Raw genomic sequence first — 21,044 nt, 5'->3', positions numbered from 1 at the left:
CATACTGCCAGGCTGGTGAGGGGATTGGGGTGCATGGAAGGCTGGGAGGAGACACAGCTGGGACAACTGACTTGGACTGACCAAAGGCATATTCCAGATCATATGACATCATGCTCACCATATAAAGCGGGAGGAATGCCGTTTGTCTTCCCAAGTAACTGTTACACACAACGGAGCCCAGCTTTCCTGGGAATGGCTGAACACCTGCCTGCCCACAGAAGGTCTTTATCTTAGCCCATGAGTTCTCTAGCTTTATCCCCTCCAATTCTCTCCAAGATCTGCTGGTGGGGGAGCAAGTGAGCAAGCTGGTACTTGGTTCCTGACTGGCATTAAACCCAACACCATAGAAAACAGAACCCAAGTGCAAGCATGAGGAAATTTTATGACAATTTAGTTTATGCTGAAAGAACAAAGCATGCAATGGCTGTCCTTACAAATTATGTGGCTTGTAGCTGGATCTCTGTTACCAAAGTCTTCTACTAATGACTCAGCAAAACAGCGTGCCTAAGCAACTGCTCAAGAAACTTACACTTTTGAGGCAGGGGTCATTGTTTTCATCTCTGTGGTGCATTATATCTTTTTCTACTTCTCCACCTTTAATTGTCTTCTCTTCAGTATCTTTTTCATCTATCAGTTCTTTTTGCCTTGCAACAGTTCTTCCTAGATTTGGTTTTGGTCTCTGTACTCTGCCTCTCCTTAGAGGGGTAGGATTCAGCAAACTCCGTTTGCTGTCTTCTTGTAAACCCACTGTTTCATTAGACCTGGAAAAACACATAAGATCCATGAATTACATATCATGTCTGAAAGTGGGAGGAGAATTAGAGAAGTGGGTTTTTTTCATTCTTTTTTAGAAACAGTTATTAACATACACAGATCTAGAATGTATTACTATCTTCTTGAACTAATTATCAAACCCAGTTTATCTCCCTCTATCCTCTTCAACCATCTTTCTTTAAAAACAAAAATTTGAGTGTGGGGTTTTTTTGTTGCTGTTGTTGCTTTAGGTTGTTCTATAATTACCACACTGTGAAGTACTACCACAAGGGATGGCAAATTGCTGGAGAGCAGCACATACCTCCTCATTTTTCTCATACTTACTGAGACACTGTAGCCAGGACTTGGTCATCTTTTTCTGCAGCTTCTTCACTGGTAACATCAGACCTATTACTTTGGTCAGTATTCTGAACAGAAATAGAACATCATGATGTTAATGCTTTTACATTTATAAAGTGCAGCATTACCTGACTGACCAAGTAACTGTACATAAGAAGAGACAAAACAAATTGCTTGTGACAGACATATGCAATTATAGGGTACATTTCATAGTCAGAGAGGTGCAGTAAAAACCAGATCGAACAACTAAAGCTATATTTGCTGTAGGACATGAAAGATTATTGGTATCTACTGTTTGCATAACAAGCTTTCAGCATAGCAGAGGTTTCTAAGGAATATCACACTGTCACTGTAGGCTAAGTAAGTGGCTGACTCCTGGTCATACTCTGAGGCAAAAAAAGGAAAGAAAAACCCCAGAAAGATAACATTACTGTTGCATCCAGCAGCTTTTTAGCTAACATATTATCTCCAGTTATGTTATTCTGTTAAATACCTTTTCAGTTTCCCCCTTAAGCTGTAGATGGGACATTTTATCATTTCCTGCATCTTTTTCAGGTTCTTCTTTCCTTCCAGATGCTCTTGTAATATTAGGTTTAAATCTCTGTCGACATCCTCTAAGTACTGTCTTTACAACTGCAGTTTTTTCAGGTTCTCTGCAAAAAGGATCCAGAACAGTGACATCTACTACAAAATATTCAAGCCTGTGTAATATTCAGTGACTTGCAGAGCTTTTTTTACTGGAATCTGATTGTCTTCAGAATGATTTGCCCAAATTTAGACAAGTTTCTTCACATGAGAAACAAACCTTGTTTAGTCTTACAGAGTGTGGGAACTCAATTTATCTACTTATTAAAAAGAGATTAATTGTTCACACAGCGTGGGACCTTACCTAGACTGCATACTTATATCTGCTTCTGCAAGTGTCAGAAGCAGAGCCTTTAGCTGACAACAGAGACTATGAGGAAAGCAAAACCATAGTTATCAATTCCCGCAATTTCCCCTTTCAAATTCCAAGCACAGTTGGTACTTCATAAAGTAATGCTTTCCTCAACTTTCCAGAAAAGAAATACATACCTGTTACCACAGTGCCACCCGATATCATCCATGAAAATGCTAAAGTCAATTTTAAGATTTATATTAAAACTTCACCACTATTGTTGTTTTTTAATAAGAGCATTGTATAGAATAAATTAACAGTTATATTTAGTTAATTCCAGGAGACTGGAGAAGTCATCTCAATACTTACTCAGATTCGTTATCCAAATCTCTGTTCTCCACTTCTGTGGCTTCATTTCTGTTTCTTCTTCTACTGTCCTCCTCAGAGCACTGGAATTGAGGCAAGAAATATTACCCTTTGAGAAGTGTGTAGATACCTCAGCAGCATTTCTTAAAATACTACTTATAAGACTGTAGCTGGTCCACAGTATCCGCCTGATGAAAACAGCATCAAGAACATAACATATTGAGTAACATGGCTCCCTCTGACCTTTTCATCTGTATTCTCAGGGTTTGGAGAGGAAGTTTCCGACTCCATTTTGTCTTGTGCTGCTGTCTCCCTCCTTCCAGATGATCTCATCAAATTGGGTTTAGGTCTTTGCAAGCGCCTTCTGTCTGCTGACTTTTCAGTTTTCCTTAAGACATAAAAAGAGGTGGTATAGATGCTTACCAAACATAAACTTGAAGTCTTATATGGTCCAAGATGCGCTTCAAGAGCATCACAGACTGCATGAGTCAAGACACTGCATGCAGCAAGAGAATGAACAGAAAAAAAATTTCATTGTTTTGATATTAGAAGACATGCTACAACTTTTTTGAAAGAGTATCAAATAAACCTTAACTACTTTGATGGCTTTCAGTGGAATCTAATTAAAATACCTTAAGGAAGCATTTCATGCCATTAAATAAATAGGAATACCTTTTCTCCTAGGGATTCACAATTCATGTCAGTGTGAACAGGCTTATTGAGTTTAACAGAAACAACAGAAATCTGCTCTGTATACAAAATTTTCTATCTGCCTCTCCTGTCCCTCCAAACCATTTCAAAGCTACCTCAGCCACGGAACAGTGAACTGCTGTTTTCAAACACCTTGTCCTACTGCCAACATCCACACATTACTGAAGAATGGGGTACATACATCACTCTGTGTCCTTAACCATTGCAGTGGTGTGTCCACACAGTGACAAAGCCTTACATCTTACCAACTATCTTCAGATTGGGAACTACTACCTTTTCTTATATCCTTCCTAGGGCAGGACAAATAAAGCTTTGATAGTCTTTATCAGAAGAGCCTTCCAAATGGGAAAGATAGAAGCATGAAAACCAATTTAGCATGAACTGGTAGCCCATCCCTAAATCACCTTTAAAAATTATATCATGGAATAAGAAATCAACAATCACACAAAAAGGAAAACTTAAGGCACAGACTTCTTTAAACACCACTGCTCAGTGTAAGAAATAGTCACAAAGATTAACTCCATAAAGGAGCGCAAGTAAGACAGAGACATCTTGGAGTATCTTCTTCAACTCTTGCGCTGAGCTCCAAAGAGCAACAGTGTCCAAACAGGAAGGAAGGAATACACCATAAACATAATGCATATAGTTAATAAGCTTTGATGGACAATTATGAATGTCAAAGAATTCAGTGAGGCCCTTTCATTAAAAAAACAAAATCAACTTTCACAAGCAAGTTTCACCCACAAAGTAGCAGAAATTCATCTCTTCTTGCTGACTTCAGATAGGCTAGATTTCTTTTTCTAAACTTAGTTAAGTCTTCCTCCCTGTTCCCATCTAACATTTAATTAAAATTAATTGCTCCTCAGTGATCAAAATTTCTATCAAAAAACTTCATCATATACGGAAAACAAGTTATCATGATTTCTGTTCTAGTTCACCTTGCTATGGTCAAGCAGAATTATATCCAAATTGAGTAGACACAGATTTATTTCCAGTACCACTGCAAGGTAAGATAATTCTACTTACATGATTTCAGACTGAGAACCACCTTCTGATGCACTTTGCTTTTCATCTGGTCTATGTGAGTGATGTATGTCTTCGTTCTGAGTAAGAAAAAAAACATTGTAGAAAACAAACAATAAACTTCTACTGTAAAGAAGAGCAGAAACAAGATTCCTACAATGGTTGAGGTTGGAAGGGTCTGCTAGAGGTCTTCTGGTACAACTCTCTTGATTGAGCAGGGCCACCTGGAGCTGGTTACCCAATGCCCTATGGCCACAGAGCTTTTCAATATTGCCAAGGATGGAGACTCCCCAGTCTCTCTGGGCAGCCTGGGCCAGTGCTTAGTACCCCTCACAGTGGAAAGGTATTTTCTGATCCTCAGAAGGAACCTCCTTGTCTTCTATTTTTTGCCCATTGTCTCTTTTGTCTCTTGTTCTGGCACCGGGCACCACCAGAAAAGCCTGGGTCTGTTGTGTTCCCATCCTCCCTTTAGGTTTTTATGTAGCTACTGAAGATCCCCCTGAGCCTTCTTTCTAGGCTGAGCCATTCCTGCTCTTTCAGCCTTTCATCCTACAAGAGATGCTTCAATCCCTTTGCCATCTTTAAGACCCTTGGACAGGCCGTGTCCAGTATGTCCATGTCTCTCCTACCAGGGAGCCTAGAACTGGTCAATATGCCGGGAAATGCTTCTCCTAATGCAGCCCAGCTGTTTTTTCAACTCTGAGACTACCAAGATCCCCAGGTTCTTTTCTGCAAAGCTGCTTTCCACCTGCTTGGCTTGCAGCATGTGCTGCTGCCTTGAGTTGTTCCTCCCCAGGGGAAGGACTTTGCATCTCCCCTTGTCGAACTTCCTGAGGTTCCTGTCAGCCCCTTTCTCCAGGTCCCTCTGGATGGCAGCACACTCTCCCAGTGTCTCAGCAATTCCTTCCAGATCAGCCTCATCTGTAGACTTGCTGAGGTTACACCCTGCCCCATCCTCCAGATGATTTAGGGCAGTGTCGAACAGGATTCGACACAGTATTGACCCACAGGGTACACTCCTAGTTACTGGTCTCCAACTGGATTTTGTACCATTGATCACAAACCTCTGAACCCAACAATTCAGTTTTTAGTGCACTTCTTTGTCTGCTCATCCAGTACATGGTTCATCAGCTCCCTTACAAGAGGATGTTAGGGGAGACAGACAGTGTTAGAAGCCTTACTGAAGTCAGGGTAGACACTCTTAAAACAATCCAAAGAATACCCTTTTTTAATTAAGTAGATAATTATCTCAGCTGTGGTATGCAATTCATCACTGAAGTACTGGTAGATGCAAAAAAAAGCAGCTAGACAAAGTCATGAGTAAGTGGTGCATCAAGGGCTTCAAAATAAACCAGATGCAATCCCAGAAGTTTCTAAACTGCTGGATCTCATTAGAACATACCTGAAGAGAGATCATTCAATCTTGGTCGAGATTCCTATATCATTCCTGGAACACCCCGTGGTAGCCAGTACAGTGGACAAGGTTTCCACTCTGAGACATTACAAACAACCTAATGCTCTCCCCACTCAAATAAGTTTCCAACATTGTACTAGTAAGCGTATGCCAGCAAAATCCTGCTCCAGGGTTTAACTGTTCATTTTGCAATGCTTCACTTTTGGATAATTAAACTGTTCTGCTGTTTTATTTGTCTGTGACATAGGTCAAGCATGCACAGTATACTCTCTGAATAAATTCAGGTTAACAGACAATCCATTAAACCCAGCCAAACTGATACTATTTAAATTTTGGTGATGTTCTTAGACCTGTTGACTTTTGTCCACCCAGTGGTGAAACCATCACAAAAACAACCAAAAAACAGTTTTGATTTAATTTACAAACTGCTTCTTCTTGAGAAGAACTACATAAAAAATAAAAATACCTTTGTTTCTCTAGTTTCTTCAGATTGCCTTTCTTGGCTTCTAATCTTTGAAACTGGTAACTCTGAAGTGTGGCTTTCCTGTGATGTATCGTCTCTAATATCCCCGGTTCTCAGTTTAGCTGACTCTGTTTCTAATATAACATTGTTGACATCTTCAAAGCTGAAATAAATAAAAGCGTACAGCAACATTAGTGTATTTTTAGGAAAAAAGCTGTTAGTGTTTACAGATAGATCAAGTTGCACAGAAAAACAATGCAATTTCGACATAAGTATCCATGTTTCAGAGAACCTTACAAGTTTTAGTGATATTTGCAGAATAAGATCTTTAAAACAACTTTTGTACTTTTGCATTGCTATTATATAAGATGATGTCGAAATCTGATCTGATTATTCTAGACTCGATTGTTTTTAAAAAACAAACTTTAACAAGAACAGCATATGCAGAAGCTTCTTTCCTCTCATCCTTTGGGACCATCTATGCTGAGTTCAAAGGCAAATAGCTGTTCCTTCATATGTTTCTAATGAGGTATTAAAGGACACTGTTATTTTATACAGATTCTCAGAAACTTTAATCACAATACCGCTAAATACAACTAACATGCAGGACTCTCAAGTTGCACTCAGTTTCATAATGAATTTTTACATTTGCCACTTTCACATATATCAAGTCTAATAAACATTCACCTTCTTATAAGTAGGCCCAAAATTGAACAAAACAAAAGCTAGCCTCCCGCCCAGATTCTGCAAAAATAAAGTCTAAGCAACATTCCTTTTCCACAAGAACCATTTTATTAAAAACAGACAAATTTTTCAAGCATATCAACACTACTTAGCAACATTATCAAGCAGTGTTTGAAGAGAAATATTAGGAGTTAGGATAAACCAGTGCTCTTCCTAAACACTCAAAAAGAATGCAATCAGTTTTGTAAGTGACTTTAGTATTAATGTACATCAATTTTGCAAGCACAGGCCATCAGGGCAGAGAATATTTTCATATGTTTGATTGTGTAAATCATAAACAGCTTACTAAAACCCGAGACAGTTCTCAGAAACCAAAAACCTGCACATTCTGTGGCAGTTAACATGAATAAATAAAACCAAAATTAAAACTTTTAACTCTTTTATTTTGCCTAAACTTCCCATTATAAACATTACCTGCATAAATCAACACCATCTTCTCTCTCCATTTGGTCAGTCACTGGTAAACAGGACTCTGATCTCTCTTCCTCTGTGACAGCACTTTCATCTTGTTTTCCTTCAATAGCACAATCCAGTTCTTCTCTACAGGTAGTATGACTATCATTGCTTGTATCATGCACCACTTTTTTCCCTGAGAATTAATAAGAATTAAATCAATCTGGACATTCTGGGAAACGTCTTTGAATTCCAATTCTCAAATCCTAGCTGCAGTGAGGAAGAGTTAATTTAATACCAAAAATCCCAGTAGAAAAAGACCAAGTGTTAGGATTTAAGATAACTGTTCTCAGCTAAAATAGTGTTTAGATTTAGTAAGAAAGCTGATCTTGAAAGGCATTGTTCCACAACCTCCGAAGGCAGATCAGCAATAGAAATTAAAGACCAAATTCCCATTTTTTAAGTTCACAATGTCTTTATATAAAATTTATATTTGAACGTTTGAGCATTTTTGCCTCTTACTTTTATTAGAGGATTTCCCTTCTTCAGCAATTTTTGAAGGGACAGACATTTCTTCTGGAATATTCTCTACCTCCTCTTCAAGATCATCTTTTCTCTTCCTCTTTCTCTTCTTTTTTGCTAATGCTTCTAACGCAACCTGTTCTTCTGCCTGTTCAGAAATGCCCAGAGATTCCTCATTTTCTTTCTCAGCCGTCACACCGTCTGCTTCTGTTTCTTCATCAGAAATTCTGGCTTCCTGAAGTTCATCTTGATCATTAGCAGCTCCTGTGCTGGCAGCTTTTGCTACTGAGACATTATGGTTCCTGGTTAATAGACTGGTGGAGTAATACACAGCCATAAACAGCACAGGTATTTTTATTAGCAACATCTTGTGTATTCGCACATCACTGCCAATATACGGCCAGACATATGAGCAGGACCACCAGAGAGCAGTCACTGACTTAACAGAAAAGCTTCAGCACAGATTAACTTCAACATTAAATGCAAAACACATTCTGTACCCAGGACACTTCACAAGGGGAAGGTCAATATGGGATGTAAAGCAAATTTAGTAAATGTTCCTATGCTTTTTAGCAGGTTACACAGTCGCATTTGGATTCAGGGAAAACGGACACTGCTATTCCAGAAAGAATTATCGTATCTCTGCAGAAAGAGGTGATGATGGTTGCAGAATATATGCCATGAAAAGGTAATTTTTTACCATTAAATGTTTTGCAGTTGATTGTGCTTTCTTACATAAGAAAGCTGAAATATTGTCTAGCTAGTAACTGACAAGTTATTTTCTGGGTTTAATGATATTCTAAAATTCTCCTCTCTACTGTTTTAAGGACATTTTGTCTTGATCCTGTATTTATGTAGAACGTGAACCACCAAGAACCTTTCCTTGTCCTTTTCATTACTCTTAAATGAACTTGTTCCCCTGTAATTAAAAGTCCAAAATGCAAGAGAAGTAGAAAAGCATACTCACATTGCTCTACACACTAAGTACTTTTAATCTATCAATAAAGTGTACAAACAGAACTTCTCTGTATGGCTGTTAAATCCTAAAAGATGGGATATTTTACTTAATCAAATCCAAAAGGTTATAGAAAAGAGCAACTATTTCAATTTTAAGAATTAAACACTGATTTTGTTTCCTAGCTAGCATCCCCTCTAAAAGGGTTGTTCACTTGTTTGTTACACAATACCACTTAAAAAGGAACAGGTCCTTATGGAGCAAACAAGTGAACAACCCCACAGAATTAGCACGATGTTTATGAAATGGTGTCAGTATAACTGGTTTTAATTTAGGCACATGGGTGAAAGGTCCTTTCCCAGATACTAAAGTAATTAAGACATTATACAGTAATTAAACACAATCTTTATTTTGAACAGATAAAACAACTTTTATAAGAGTCTCTGAAAAGAATCACACCCTTCAGACTTAGGAAGTCAAACTACTGTTAAAGGAGAAAACAGAACCCTCAAGAGAGTTCTAAATGTAAGTCATATCTAAAATAAATCACAGAAGAGCTTGCCAAAAATATGATTTTGGCTCAAGGATTCTACAAGTGAATTCATCATCAGCTCACAGACATACTTATCAACTGGTAAATTAGAATAGTAGTGCTTCAGACTGCACAAGAGCACTTATTTCACTGCAGTCTCACGTTTCTGCTGTTAGTAATTATTACCATCCCACACATCAGTAAACTACACCTGAAAAGTTATATTACAAGGCTAGGATCCTCTTGCCCCGTTCACAACAGAGAAGGAAAAGATTCCCTATGTGATCTTTCATCTAGTAACACATTACTGACCACTGTTCTGTAATGCCACCTCAAGCATTATTTTAAAGTACCTTTTGACTTCTTCCGAGGCCTTGGTGACTTCCTTTCCTTTGGTTTCTGGCTTTTAACAGTCTTTTGTTTCCTCTTTTCCTCATCTGCTAAGACCTTCTCAAGCAGCTGGGCAAAGAATTCAAAATCAAAGGGTCGTTTTTCTTCTATCAGATTAAAGCAAAGAAATAGAACAGATTTCAAAGTTCGTGATTTTTTTGAGTTTCAGCTTTGTAAAGTAATCAGTGGCATATGACATGATAATAAAAAGCAACAGTTATATCAACAGAGTGTTCTTCTGAAAAATATCTTCTGTATCACTTGAGCAGAGACTAATGTTGACAAAAAGGTAACATGGATTATGGTAGATTGGTTTTAAAAAAAACCCCAAATTATAAAACTAAGTAGTTCAGAAAATTTAAGACCTGACAAGAAATTGTAGCATAGTATCAAATTATGTATTAATATGCTGCTATAGGACATATGTACCTCATTCGATTAACAAAAAAATTCTTAAAGGACTCTCAAAGCAGTTTACAATAAATAACCTTGCTAGAAATTCTCATGAATTTCAACTGAAATAACCTTCAACTGAATATATATACGAAAGTTTACATTAATCTCATTAGGCAGACACCTAAAAAAGAAAATAAACCTCGAGATCTTCACCGTGACCCATGCCTGTAATAAAAACCTAAGATTCCACAGCTACTGGACTCACCTATGAGCAAAAACTTCCTTATAATTAATTCAAGCAAGGCAAAGCACAAAAATTACTGTGAAAATAGACTACCATTCAATGACTCATTGTAGGGTGGGGTACATTTACTTTACTTACTGAAAGCTTTGTCTATTCTCCATCCATTAGCTTTTTCCTCACGTTTGAACTTGTTCTAAAAGCAAACATACAGTTGTCTTTTCATTAAGCAAGAAATGTAATAGCATGTTATACAAAATGGCAGATCAAGATAAGCCTTCAATGCAAGCCAACTGAAGTTGCTGAATTTACACAGACACTCACAGAACACAAGTTTGTAATTAATTTTTAAATATAAAATCTGCCACCAGTAAATATCACCAGATATACTGTTTTTGTTAGTTTCAAGACCTTTGTCCTGACTTTCAATCTGAGAAAGGCTTTGTATGCCACAAAAGAAACAACACAGAAGACCACCACCAAACAGCCACTTATGCTTATCATCACTCTTCATTTAAAATAAAGACAAACTATGTCTAACTGTGCTAGATTTACTAGGTACATCGATCAAAATTCAAACAGTAAATTAATGTTTCAGATGCTTAGAACCTCTTGAAACAGGTGTTAAAAAAAGCATTACTACAGGGGCAGTAGCATCAAAAAATATCAGTACTAACAGAGGAAGCATGGGAAAGCAAATGAGAAAAAGAAAAGCAAAACCAGATGTTTAGTTGCTTTATTGAGTGCTTTAATTTTTACCTTAATTTCTGCTCTGGCTCTATGAGGAAACAGCCGTCCAATCAAGGAGAAGTCTGTTCCTACCATGCTGATAGCTAAAAAGAACATATCTGTTTCTAGAGAAATAAAAATAAGAAAAAATATCATACGCATTTAAGCATTTACTAAACCATCCTCCTTGCTCTCAGAAATAAAAACACCTTGCAGACTTAATGCCATGAGATCAGTAACTTCAAGTTCACCTGCTGTAGCTGCAAGTCCAGGTGAGCTGGAGTATATGTGTTATTTTACCTACGTACCTCTAGTAACATTTGCTGAATGAACTATCAACAGAAAGAATTGTCTAAGATGTTAAAACTGCAGAGTGTGAAATATGTTTTGTAAAGCTAGTAAATCAAACTAACCAATCCCAAATTGTCAACGTCCATTTTTATTATGAACACAAGCACAAACAGAAATCAGAAAAACACCACATAAAACACCACTATTATCTAATAGGAAAAGAGTGCACAGTCAATTCTTCCCAAAAGGAGCACAGTGGATTCTGAAGCTAAATTTTTCCATCTACAGGTGTAAAAAGTCCTTCCCAATTGTAAAAGGCCTAGCATGGTGTTGTCAGCCTAGAGATAATAACCAATTCACAGCAGGAGTAATAAAAAAAGAAAAAACAACCCACCCTTTCATAAGAACAGATGTCTGTTTACACTGAAATCAGTCCAGAGATACTTTCTGTGATTTATTCCTGCCCAAGTTGGAATAACCAAGTTAAGAAGTACTAACTGCTCCATACAGAGCAGTTGATCTGCACACCAGAATCAAAAATTATGCTTTTAATAAAGTAGACTAGCATTTTTCATCATTTTTCAGCACTAAACACCCATGACAGAAAAAAAAAAAAAAATCACAGGTAGCCTATGTATAATATATAATAAGGCAGTGGATTCTTTAAAAATACCAATTTTCACAGTAAAAATCATAGCTCTTCTTATTATAGGAGTTGGGAGGGTTGACACTACATGACACATAAGTAGATCCATTTACTCCATTGGGGAAAAAAAAGAAGTCAAGTATAAAGCATACGTGGAAAAGTAAGACTTTTCTGCAGACTTGAAATTTTAAACCAAAAATATACTCACCTTTATTTGACCACGGTTTTGTGTAAAAACTTTTCCTGAAGCTGGAATATGTAGTTGTAGAGCCACGTTCAAAGATGGGATCATTTTCTTCTACAACACATGGACCTTTTGTTCTTAGAACTTCTACAGTTAAGCTGGAAAAGCAAACACCCAAAGAGACTTATCTGAAAATATTGCTAAGAAGACACATAGCAGATGTTTATAAGACAGATATTCAAATTTTTCATGCCACAAGCGAGCATTTGCACTTTGTAACTAAGTATAATAATTACATTAACATATACTTTAATTGGAGAATGTAGAAAGAAATCACTACCCTACTCAGCCTGTAAGTAAGTAAATTTGCTTTTTCCTTTTTGTAAGTATAGTACAGATAGACATAATTAAGTATTTTTAAAAAAGACTGCTTAACATTCAAGAAATTTATTTTGCAAAACCATAAGAGCCTCCCAATATCCTTCTAGAACACTTTCAAATTCTTTTACCAGTCCTGCTCTACCCTTAAACCTTGGACTAAATCTCATTCTAGCAATACTTTTGGGGAACTCAATAATTCAATAATCTACTTTTTAAAAGTCATATGCTAAGCAAATTTTCTGAAAACACTCACAGAAGAATAAAGCAGCAACATGCAAAATGCAAAGCTGGAGCAAGTCATACTGAAAACCAAGTAACAGTAAGCAGATACATGTTAACTCTAAGAAACAACAGTCAGCTAAATAGAAGACATTTGAAAGTTTGACAAATCCCCAGTGTTCGTTCTCTGTAATGAAATACACTTTCCTCTTTATCTCCTTCTCCAAAAACATTTCTTATAAAGTCTGCCACTACTGAGATGCAGAGAACTGCTGCTCCTTTGCCACATACTTCCACTGTTTCCTAAGCAAATGCATCTCAACTCTCAACACACAAATACATACTCATGCTTGCCCCAGGGCAAAGTAGAAGAACTGTTCTCTATCCCCAAGCTAAGCTGCAATGCAGTATGTATTGTCCATGAGACAGGCACAGGATTTGTTACCTTTCTTCATCCAGAATAATCGAACCATCTTCTGCCACTTTCACACGAGGAACTAGAAGTGGGCCATCCTGACTCTCCTCCCCATTCTCTTCTTCTTCCTCCTCCTCTTCTTCATGACCAAGAGTACTTTTCTCCTCCTGCCTACAGTTTTTAAGACAGCAAGCAAAAACAGTTTTGAATTGCTGCTCAGTATGTCAGACATTCACCAATTTAATGAACCACTCAGCAAAGCAACACATCAATGAGTTAGTCAATACATAAACTCTGAAATCAGCTTTTCATTCTATTGTAAAATGGAAATATGCAAAAATGTAACACTGAAAGTAAAATGTTCTTTAACCAGCCTACGCTCCCAATTACAACTTCTTATAAATAAGGGCTGTGATATTGAAACATTAAAAAAATACTTAGACTGTATTACCACAGAAACATGTTTTTTTTAACACCAGAAAATTTTTTACTGTACTTCACCACCGAGACTAACCCTTTCAGTTGACTCAGCGCAGAATTTTTTTCTGTTCTCTTTTCTTCTGCCAGTGAAGACCTGGAATTTCATAAAAAGCTTGAGATGATTGTTTATACAGATACATTTCTGCTTCATTCCACAAACCTGGCTTTTACTAGACAATGGACAAAAAAACCCACAAAGCTTTTTTATTTGTCCATTCTTTGTATCACATCTAGACTTACGTCTAACTAAACAACCACTTAATGCTTAATGAATTATGCTCTTTCTTGTGTCAGCAAGCACAAAAAAAAGATGCTTTGAGCAGTAATCCATTTTAAGGTATAAGAAATGTAAGAGTATCTTGCTCATTACCTCCTGAAGGACTCTTCAGTGTAAAAGAAAAAATAACAAGGAAAATGATCAATAAAACACACAAACACACAAACATTAACAAGCAGGTGATAACAGACAGTACCAGAAAACTTATCAGCTACTAAGAGAAAGAACAGGATTTGGATAACTGTACTTCTATTTATGTGATTGCTTTTGGCAGTTGCAGGAAAAAGGCCCTGCTCTGTCTGTGGCAGTCTGTGCAGCCAGCTGCATTAGTGTTCCCTGTGTCTGTGCACCCCTGGGATGCTCACTCAGCCTTGCTGCTGGTGAAAAATGTAAACAGAACAGCAGCAGCTACATCCATCCAGATGGAATGTAAAGACCTCATGGGTCTTGCAGTGCATTTTGCACTTCAGCACCTGGAAGGAGAAATGCTTAGCTTCCTGAGTCCATTAGACCTGGCAGGCAATCATAACATTCCTAGCAGCCATAACTAAAAATCTCACAGCAGGTAACTGGGGAAAAAAAATAAAATTCTACTATTCTGTATTTCTACAGAGATAAATTAATACTTGGGAAAGGTTCATGTTTGTGTATTTCAACAAGTACATTAATCACCATTCTCATTTCTGTATGAGGAGTAAGTAGATGTGAAATAGAAGCCTTTATTCCCATTGCAATAACACTGCATCTGTGCTAATACTCCAGATTTAAGTATTAAACAGGTAGAAAATTAATTTAGCTCAAGGAGAGAGAAAAAGAAGTCATACTTACTTCATAGGATTGTTTTCTGGCAGATAGTATATCAAGTCTCTCATGGTCATTTTAGAACGATCTGGTGGAGAACGCCCTTCGATTACTGGGGGTCTGTGTTTCAACTTCTTCCATACAAAAAATAAAAACAAACCCACTCAGATTCACCCCAGAAGTACTTTACAGTTCACAAATTAATATTTTTGTTTGCCAATGAAGTACCCCATTCAGGGAGTTCTATTGTTCACACACACACACACCACCACCAAGAACCAAAATACAATTATATTAAAACTGTCCCTTTGTCAACAGGGCATCAGAGACAACCTTTCAGAGAAATTCAACATCTGGCAGAAATAAAAGTTAAAAGTTATTCGAAATTACAGAACTCAGACAATGATCCACTTGAAACACTATGAGAAATACCAAATCCCAAGCTTCTTACAGCACACTTCCCTACTTAATACCAACTCTGCAACTTTAAAATTGGAATGCTGACTATAAAATAATACCAGGTGTAATGTCAAAAAGACCTGTGGGTCTAATCAAATGAAACAATACACAATTTCTCGTGAAATTCATATTATTAGTGGACAAAGTTCTACTACTGCCTCTAAACAGAACAAACCCATATGGAGTTATGAGGTATCACAGACTACTAGCACTGAGCAGCTGATGACCACCAGAAACCACTAGTGCAAAGAGATAACGTATGCTAGGTGAATCACACGCCTTGCCCTTTACAAACCAGCACAGCTCAGCACAGAGGTCTTACCATCCGCTCTTTCTTCAGCTCTTCTTTAAGCATTTCTCTTAACTTCCGAGCTTTGAGGATCCTTTCACGGTCAGAACACGTTCGTTTGTCTTTTTCAGGAGAAGGTTTCATAGGAAGCTTTTCCTCCTGTGTTTCTGATCTCTCCTGTGTTGGTCTCTCCTTGAGGGGAGAGGGTACACTCTTCTGCAAACTGTCATCATTTTTCTGAGCAGCCACACCAACAGTTTGCTCTTTATTCACTGATTTCTTTAGCGGTGAAAACTGTGGCACTTGTGGCACGGGTGTTTTCTTCTCAGGAAGCATGGGAGACTTTAAAGAGCTCTCAACGCTACTCTTTTCTGGCGTGGGGGAATCCTTCTGAAATGAAACACCGCCATCAGGAGCCTGTGATGTTCGCCTCTGCAGCCTTGGTGCAGAACGCTGAGCAGATGAAGGTCCAGCCCTGGGTTTGACAAGATTTGGCATGGTGGAGATCCGTTTTCTTCTCTGCGTAGGCATCTCTGCAGGTTTACTAGCTTCCCCAGCACCACTGGAACCATCAGCCTTGTCATCGCTGGAAAATTCAAGAGATTATTCTGAAGGACTTCATGGTGACAGATTTTTCACTCTTACTTTCGAGATATGTTTATGGGTAAATCAGTATAAACCCCCTGCTACAGGAAAATTGTTGTATACAAAAAGCAACGCTAGAATCAACCTGTAGCTGGTACTTCTTCATAAACCAGTCAGCTATAAGAGCTGGCATATTATTTTCTAATATTAATTACTCATCAACTAGCCCACAACAGTAACATGTCCCCACTCCCCACTTCTTTTTTTGGAAGGCTCTCTCCTTTCAGCTAAAAATACCGGTACAATAAAGCTTTATAAAAAATAATAATAAAAAAATAATAAATAAATAAATAAATACATCACATAACACAGATGATATATTAAAAACATTTTAATAAAGCTCTATGTCACAAGCAGTTTGATGATTTTTATTACAATAAATGTAATAAATTCCTCTTACATACACATTTGCAAGTAGATGATATGTAAACTGTGAATTTCAGAAAAACTTTCAGCAGGCAAACTGGCTGCTGCTTACACTTAACACATCAACAACTCTTAGCTTCCCTGGAAAGCCTTCTTATATAAGTACTTTTCCCATCATTTACATAGAAATAACTTTCAAAGTGCAAGTAAAATTGCGAACAATTATGATCTCCCCAAATCTGCTGACTCCTCCAGGGTTCAGCTTCATGGCTGTTGCTCACAGTAAGACTGCAGCAGAATTATAACTGAGTCATAAAGAGGGGGTTTTTTTAATTTTACATTGGAACTATGCCCTGTTTCTGTATATGAGGACAACCACACCCACAGTTCACTTAGCCATTTTCAAAAATGATCAGGTGCAATTGCCTTTCAAGGAATATAAGAAAAGCATAAACATACAGAGAAACTTTTCTAAATCCTCTCCATCTATTGCGTGTGATACAGGCAAATGCTGCATATAATGGGTTTGCATTTAGCAGCCTCTGTTAAATGGCTGAATCAGTTTGCCCCACACTGTGAGTTCATAAACATTTCTAGTACACAGAACATCGCTAGACGAGGAGTTTAGAGGGGTTATTACACGGTGCCTGCCTGTGTGTTTTGAATGAGATCCTTGCAAATTCCTTTCAACACCCTTTGTTCTTTGTACAGCAGGAGACAGTGGAAAGTAATTCTTTTTCACCTTCTCCGTACCACCTGTGTTTTGTGGAGTTTTTAATCAGAGTGCCATGCTGGATTTCTGAACAGTTAAACACAATTTAGCAGAAACTGTATGAAAAAAGAAGAATTATCTTATGCTTTGAAAATTTTCACTTCCCTGAAAACAAAACAGGGTAAAGTAACCAATGCTACAGACACAGATTTGAGCAGCTGAGAAGGAATGCTGTAATTTGGAAGGATAGATATGCAAGACATTTTCACATTTACCTTTACTTTTCTTGCACGCTACACAACACACACATTGTGCTGCATGTGTCATCAAATACCTCACCCAGGAAATCAAACTGTGTGACTTCTGTCAAATACACTCTTCCTTAGAGACAGAGACACCTAGACAACCAATTTCTAAAATGCATCAGCTAGAAAGATATCTAGAGCTCCCCAAAAAGCTAACACCGTCTGCTCTGCAAAAAATCCCTATTTACTCTCTCCTATTTGGTTGCTGTACACCTTCAAAAGCAACCAAGAACTTTAAGAACCAGTTTTTTAGTGGAACTTAGGGTGATCAAATTGGGGAAGGAAGGGAGCAGCTCTCACCCATGCCTTTTCTACTTGCTCCCAGGACTATAAGTTCCCCTGGGAGTCTCCCTGCGTTTCAAGTTGGATACAACCTTCTCTGTCCAGCTGAGTTGTGGAACCCACCGTAGTTCTCCACTGGTTCACAGGTCTCTTCTTCTAAGAAGAATATTTTCCAAATCCACACATCTCCAAAGAAGTTCACCCTTAAACAGACCCCACACCTTCCAAAGTGTTGGCAAACACATGCAACATGAACAATTTTAAAACAGTTTTAATTCTCTTACAATTGCTCTTCTTTTATTTTTTTTTAACAGAAGGGTATGGTTTTGTGGATTTTTAAGCTTGGATATTTTTCATATTTATTGAGAAAAATATTTTATGTGCCTGTTACTTAAAATCACAGAATATTCTGATGTAGAAGGGACCCACAAGGATCACCAAAGTCCAACTCCTGGCCCTGCACAGCCCCAAGAATCGCATCATGTGCCTGAGAGCATCTTGAATTCTGTCAGGCTTGGTACTGTGACCACTTCCCTTGGGAGCCTGTTCCAGTGAACCACTCTTTGGGTGAAAAACCTTTTCCTGACATCCAACCTGACTCAGCTTCATGCCATCCCCTCAGGTTCTGTCACTGATCCACAAAGAAGAGATCAGTGTCTGCCCCTCCTCTTCCCTTCACAAGAAGTTGTAACTGCAATAAGCTCTCCCCTCAGCCTCCTCTTCTCCAGCTGAATACACCAAGTGCGCTCAGCTGCCCCTCACACGGCTTCCCCTCAAGGCCCTTCACCATCTTCACTGCCCTCCTTTGGACACTCTCTAATGGTTTCATACCTTTCTTATATTGCAGTGCCCAAAACTGCCCCAATATCCAAGGTGAGGCTGCCCCAGTGCAAAGCAGAACAGGACAATCCCCTCCCTGGACTGGTTGGTGATGCTCTGCCTGATGCCCCCAGGACAGGGTTGGCCCTCCTGGCTGCCAGGGCACTGCTGACTCACATTCAACTTGCCATTGACCAGGACCCCCAGGGCCCTTTCCATGGTACTGCTTTCCAGCGTCTCACTCCCCACTCTGCCCGTATATCCAGGGTTGTCCCATCCCAGATACAGGTCTGGCACTTCCCCTCACTGAACTTCATATGGTTGGTGATTGCCCAGTCCTCAATTTGTTGAGGTCTCTCTGCAGGGCCTCCCTGCCTGTGAGAGTGTCAACAGCTCCTCCCAGTTTTGTGTCATCTGCAAATGTGCTCAGTATCCCTTCCAGTCCTGTGTCCAAGTCATTTGTGAAGATGTTGAAGAGCACAGGGCCCAACACGGAGCCCTGTGGAACCCCACCAGTGACAGACTGATGTCACCCCATTCACTGTCACCCTCTGTGCTCGACCCATAAGCCAATTGCTCACCCAGCACATGATGTGTTTATCCAGCTGTGGGCTGGACAGTTTGTCTAGAAGGACACTGTGAGAGACAGGATTGAAGGTTTTACTGAAATCCAAAAAGATTACACCAACTGGCTTCTCTTTATCAGCGGGTGGGCTACCTTGTCATAAGGTTATATGGCAAAGGTCTGTTTTTTAAGGCATGAGAATAGATCAGAGTGCCTTTCCGAATAGCACCGGTATCTAGTTTTGAAACCTTGTGTTATATTCCACTGAAGCACTGGTTAAACTACAAATATACAAAGCTCCTGAATTAGCAACAGTATCACAAAAGTGAAAAATAGTAAGAATGTTTTCATTTAAGAACAAAGTATCAGATTGCAAAAGATCCAGTAACATAATCTTTGTAACACGGGAATTTTATAAATAAAACCTGAAAGAAAAACATCCTTAAAGCACAATGCAAAAGAAGTGAAGATGTAAGACACAAGCTGAAAAAGAGGCAGCATGGGTTGCCCAAAGACATGCCATGCCAACTCTGATATCAGAATTTCTAGTCACAAGAAACAGAAGACTGTAAGACCTTCTCACACTGTTATAAAGGACAAGCTTCAACCAAAAGAATAGAGATATTCATGAAAGATGCAGAACTTAAAAGAAGTAGAAAGGTTGTGGTGAAAAGTAAACATCAGACGGGGGAAATTTACTGAAAAACTGGCCCGTACTGCTTTTAGTGGGGACAGTTAACCTCTTTCACAGTAGCTGATCTACTGTTTCAGATTTGTGACCACAAGAGTGTTGACAGCACACCCACATCCCAGCTATTGCTGAGCAGTGATTAAATAGCACCAAGGTCTTCTCTCATGGTGCCCCATGACGGAGCAGACTAGGGATGGGCAAGAAGCTGGGAGGCAACACAGCGGGGACAGCTGACCCCAGATGACCAAAGGGATATCCCATGTGGCATCATGTTCCTCGGTAAAAGCCAGGGAAGAAGGAACACAGGAGGACATTTGGAGTTACGACGTTTTTCTTCCCAAGTAACTGTTACACGTAATGGAGCCCCGCTTTCCTGGAGACAGTAAAATACCTGCCCTGATGACAGGAAGTGGTAAATGAGCTCCCAATCTTGCTTTGCCTACTTGCACATCTTTTGCTTTATATATTACACTATCTTTATCTTGACAAGAGAATTCTTGCACTTTTGCCCTTTTGATTTTCTGCCCATCCCATGGGGCTGGGAGGGGGCAGGGGCGCGATGAAGCAAGCAAGGGCTTAGCATCCAGCCAGGGTTAAACTACAACAGGAAGGTCCTCAAGGACTGGTCCTACGACCAACTTTACAACGTGCTTGCGCTACAGTAAAATGCACTTAAAAAACTGGACAGTCGAAAAGGAAAAATACTAAAAAGTCTTCCCTTGTTAATGCATGGAGAGACGAATACAAAGGAGGAAGTGCTGCAGGAATGCAGAATCAAAGTAATCCGATTACGGAGCACAAGGAATTTTTGCTGTACACAGCAAACCGCGGCTCCCGGCTGCAGCAGAGCCAGAAACCGAGTGCCAGACCACACTGGGTCCCTGCTCCGCAGTTTTATCTTACAGAATCAATTAGGTTTGAACAGACCTCCGAGATCATCGAATCAAACCTATGGCCAAACAGCAGTATGCCAACTAGACCACAGCACCAAGTGCCACGTCCAGTCTTTCCTTGAACCCCTCCAGGGACGGTGACTCCACCACCTCCCTGGGTAGCCCATTCCAAGCACCTGCTGCGGGACCGCAGCTTCGGTTCTGCTTAAGCTGCGAACGCGTCAAACACCCAGAAGTCGTTTTCCGACAACCACGGACGCGGCTGACACCGGGCACCGACCGCGGGGTCTCCCAGGAGCTTTTCGGGACGAGCCCCCAAACACAGCAGGGGTAGGGCACCACAACCCGCGCTACGGAGAGCCCCCACCGCCGCCCCCGCCTCACCCCGCGCAGGCCGATCCCGGGAACTCGCGGGCCCAGACACGGCCTCACCGGCCAGAGCTTGGCGGGACTCA

General features: G+C 39.3%; 1 protein-coding gene across 1 annotated transcript in view; it reads right to left on the bottom strand.

Annotated features, from left to right (window-relative positions):
• The window catches only part of BDP1 (B double prime 1, subunit of RNA polymerase III transcription initiation factor IIIB), a 45,811-nt gene extending 29,913 nt beyond the window's left edge, over positions 1–15,898 (bottom strand). Inside the window, exons 1-17 of the mRNA XM_027663665.1 lie at positions 15,345–15,898; positions 14,591–14,697; positions 13,520–13,579; positions 13,036–13,176; positions 12,015–12,148; positions 10,900–10,994; positions 10,282–10,336; positions 9,467–9,610; positions 7,627–7,911; positions 7,126–7,300; positions 5,971–6,130; positions 4,094–4,170; positions 2,600–2,744; positions 2,360–2,439; positions 1,607–1,766; positions 1,099–1,181; positions 530–761 (exon numbers count right to left, since the gene is read on the bottom strand). Of these exons, the coding sequence (XP_027519466.1) occupies positions 530–761; positions 1,099–1,181; positions 1,607–1,766; positions 2,360–2,439; positions 2,600–2,744; positions 4,094–4,170; positions 5,971–6,130; positions 7,126–7,300; positions 7,627–7,911; positions 9,467–9,610; positions 10,282–10,336; positions 10,900–10,994; positions 12,015–12,148; positions 13,036–13,176; positions 13,520–13,579; positions 14,591–14,697; positions 15,345–15,842 (2,631 nt within the window). The 5' untranslated portion in view covers positions 15,843–15,898. The remainder of the gene's footprint in view (positions 1–529; positions 762–1,098; positions 1,182–1,606; positions 1,767–2,359; positions 2,440–2,599; positions 2,745–4,093; positions 4,171–5,970; positions 6,131–7,125; positions 7,301–7,626; positions 7,912–9,466; positions 9,611–10,281; positions 10,337–10,899; positions 10,995–12,014; positions 12,149–13,035; positions 13,177–13,519; positions 13,580–14,590; positions 14,698–15,344) is intronic.
• Between the last annotated feature and the right edge of the window lie 5,146 nt (positions 15,899–21,044).

This window comes from Corapipo altera, unplaced genomic scaffold (assembly GCF_003945725.1).
Source record: "Corapipo altera isolate COAL_440 unplaced genomic scaffold, ASM394572v1 61129, whole genome shotgun sequence".
NCBI lineage: Eukaryota > Metazoa > Chordata > Aves > Passeriformes > Pipridae > Corapipo > Corapipo altera.
Note: the sequence above shows the minus strand (reverse complement) of the source record. Positions and strands in the feature narration are given on the sequence as shown.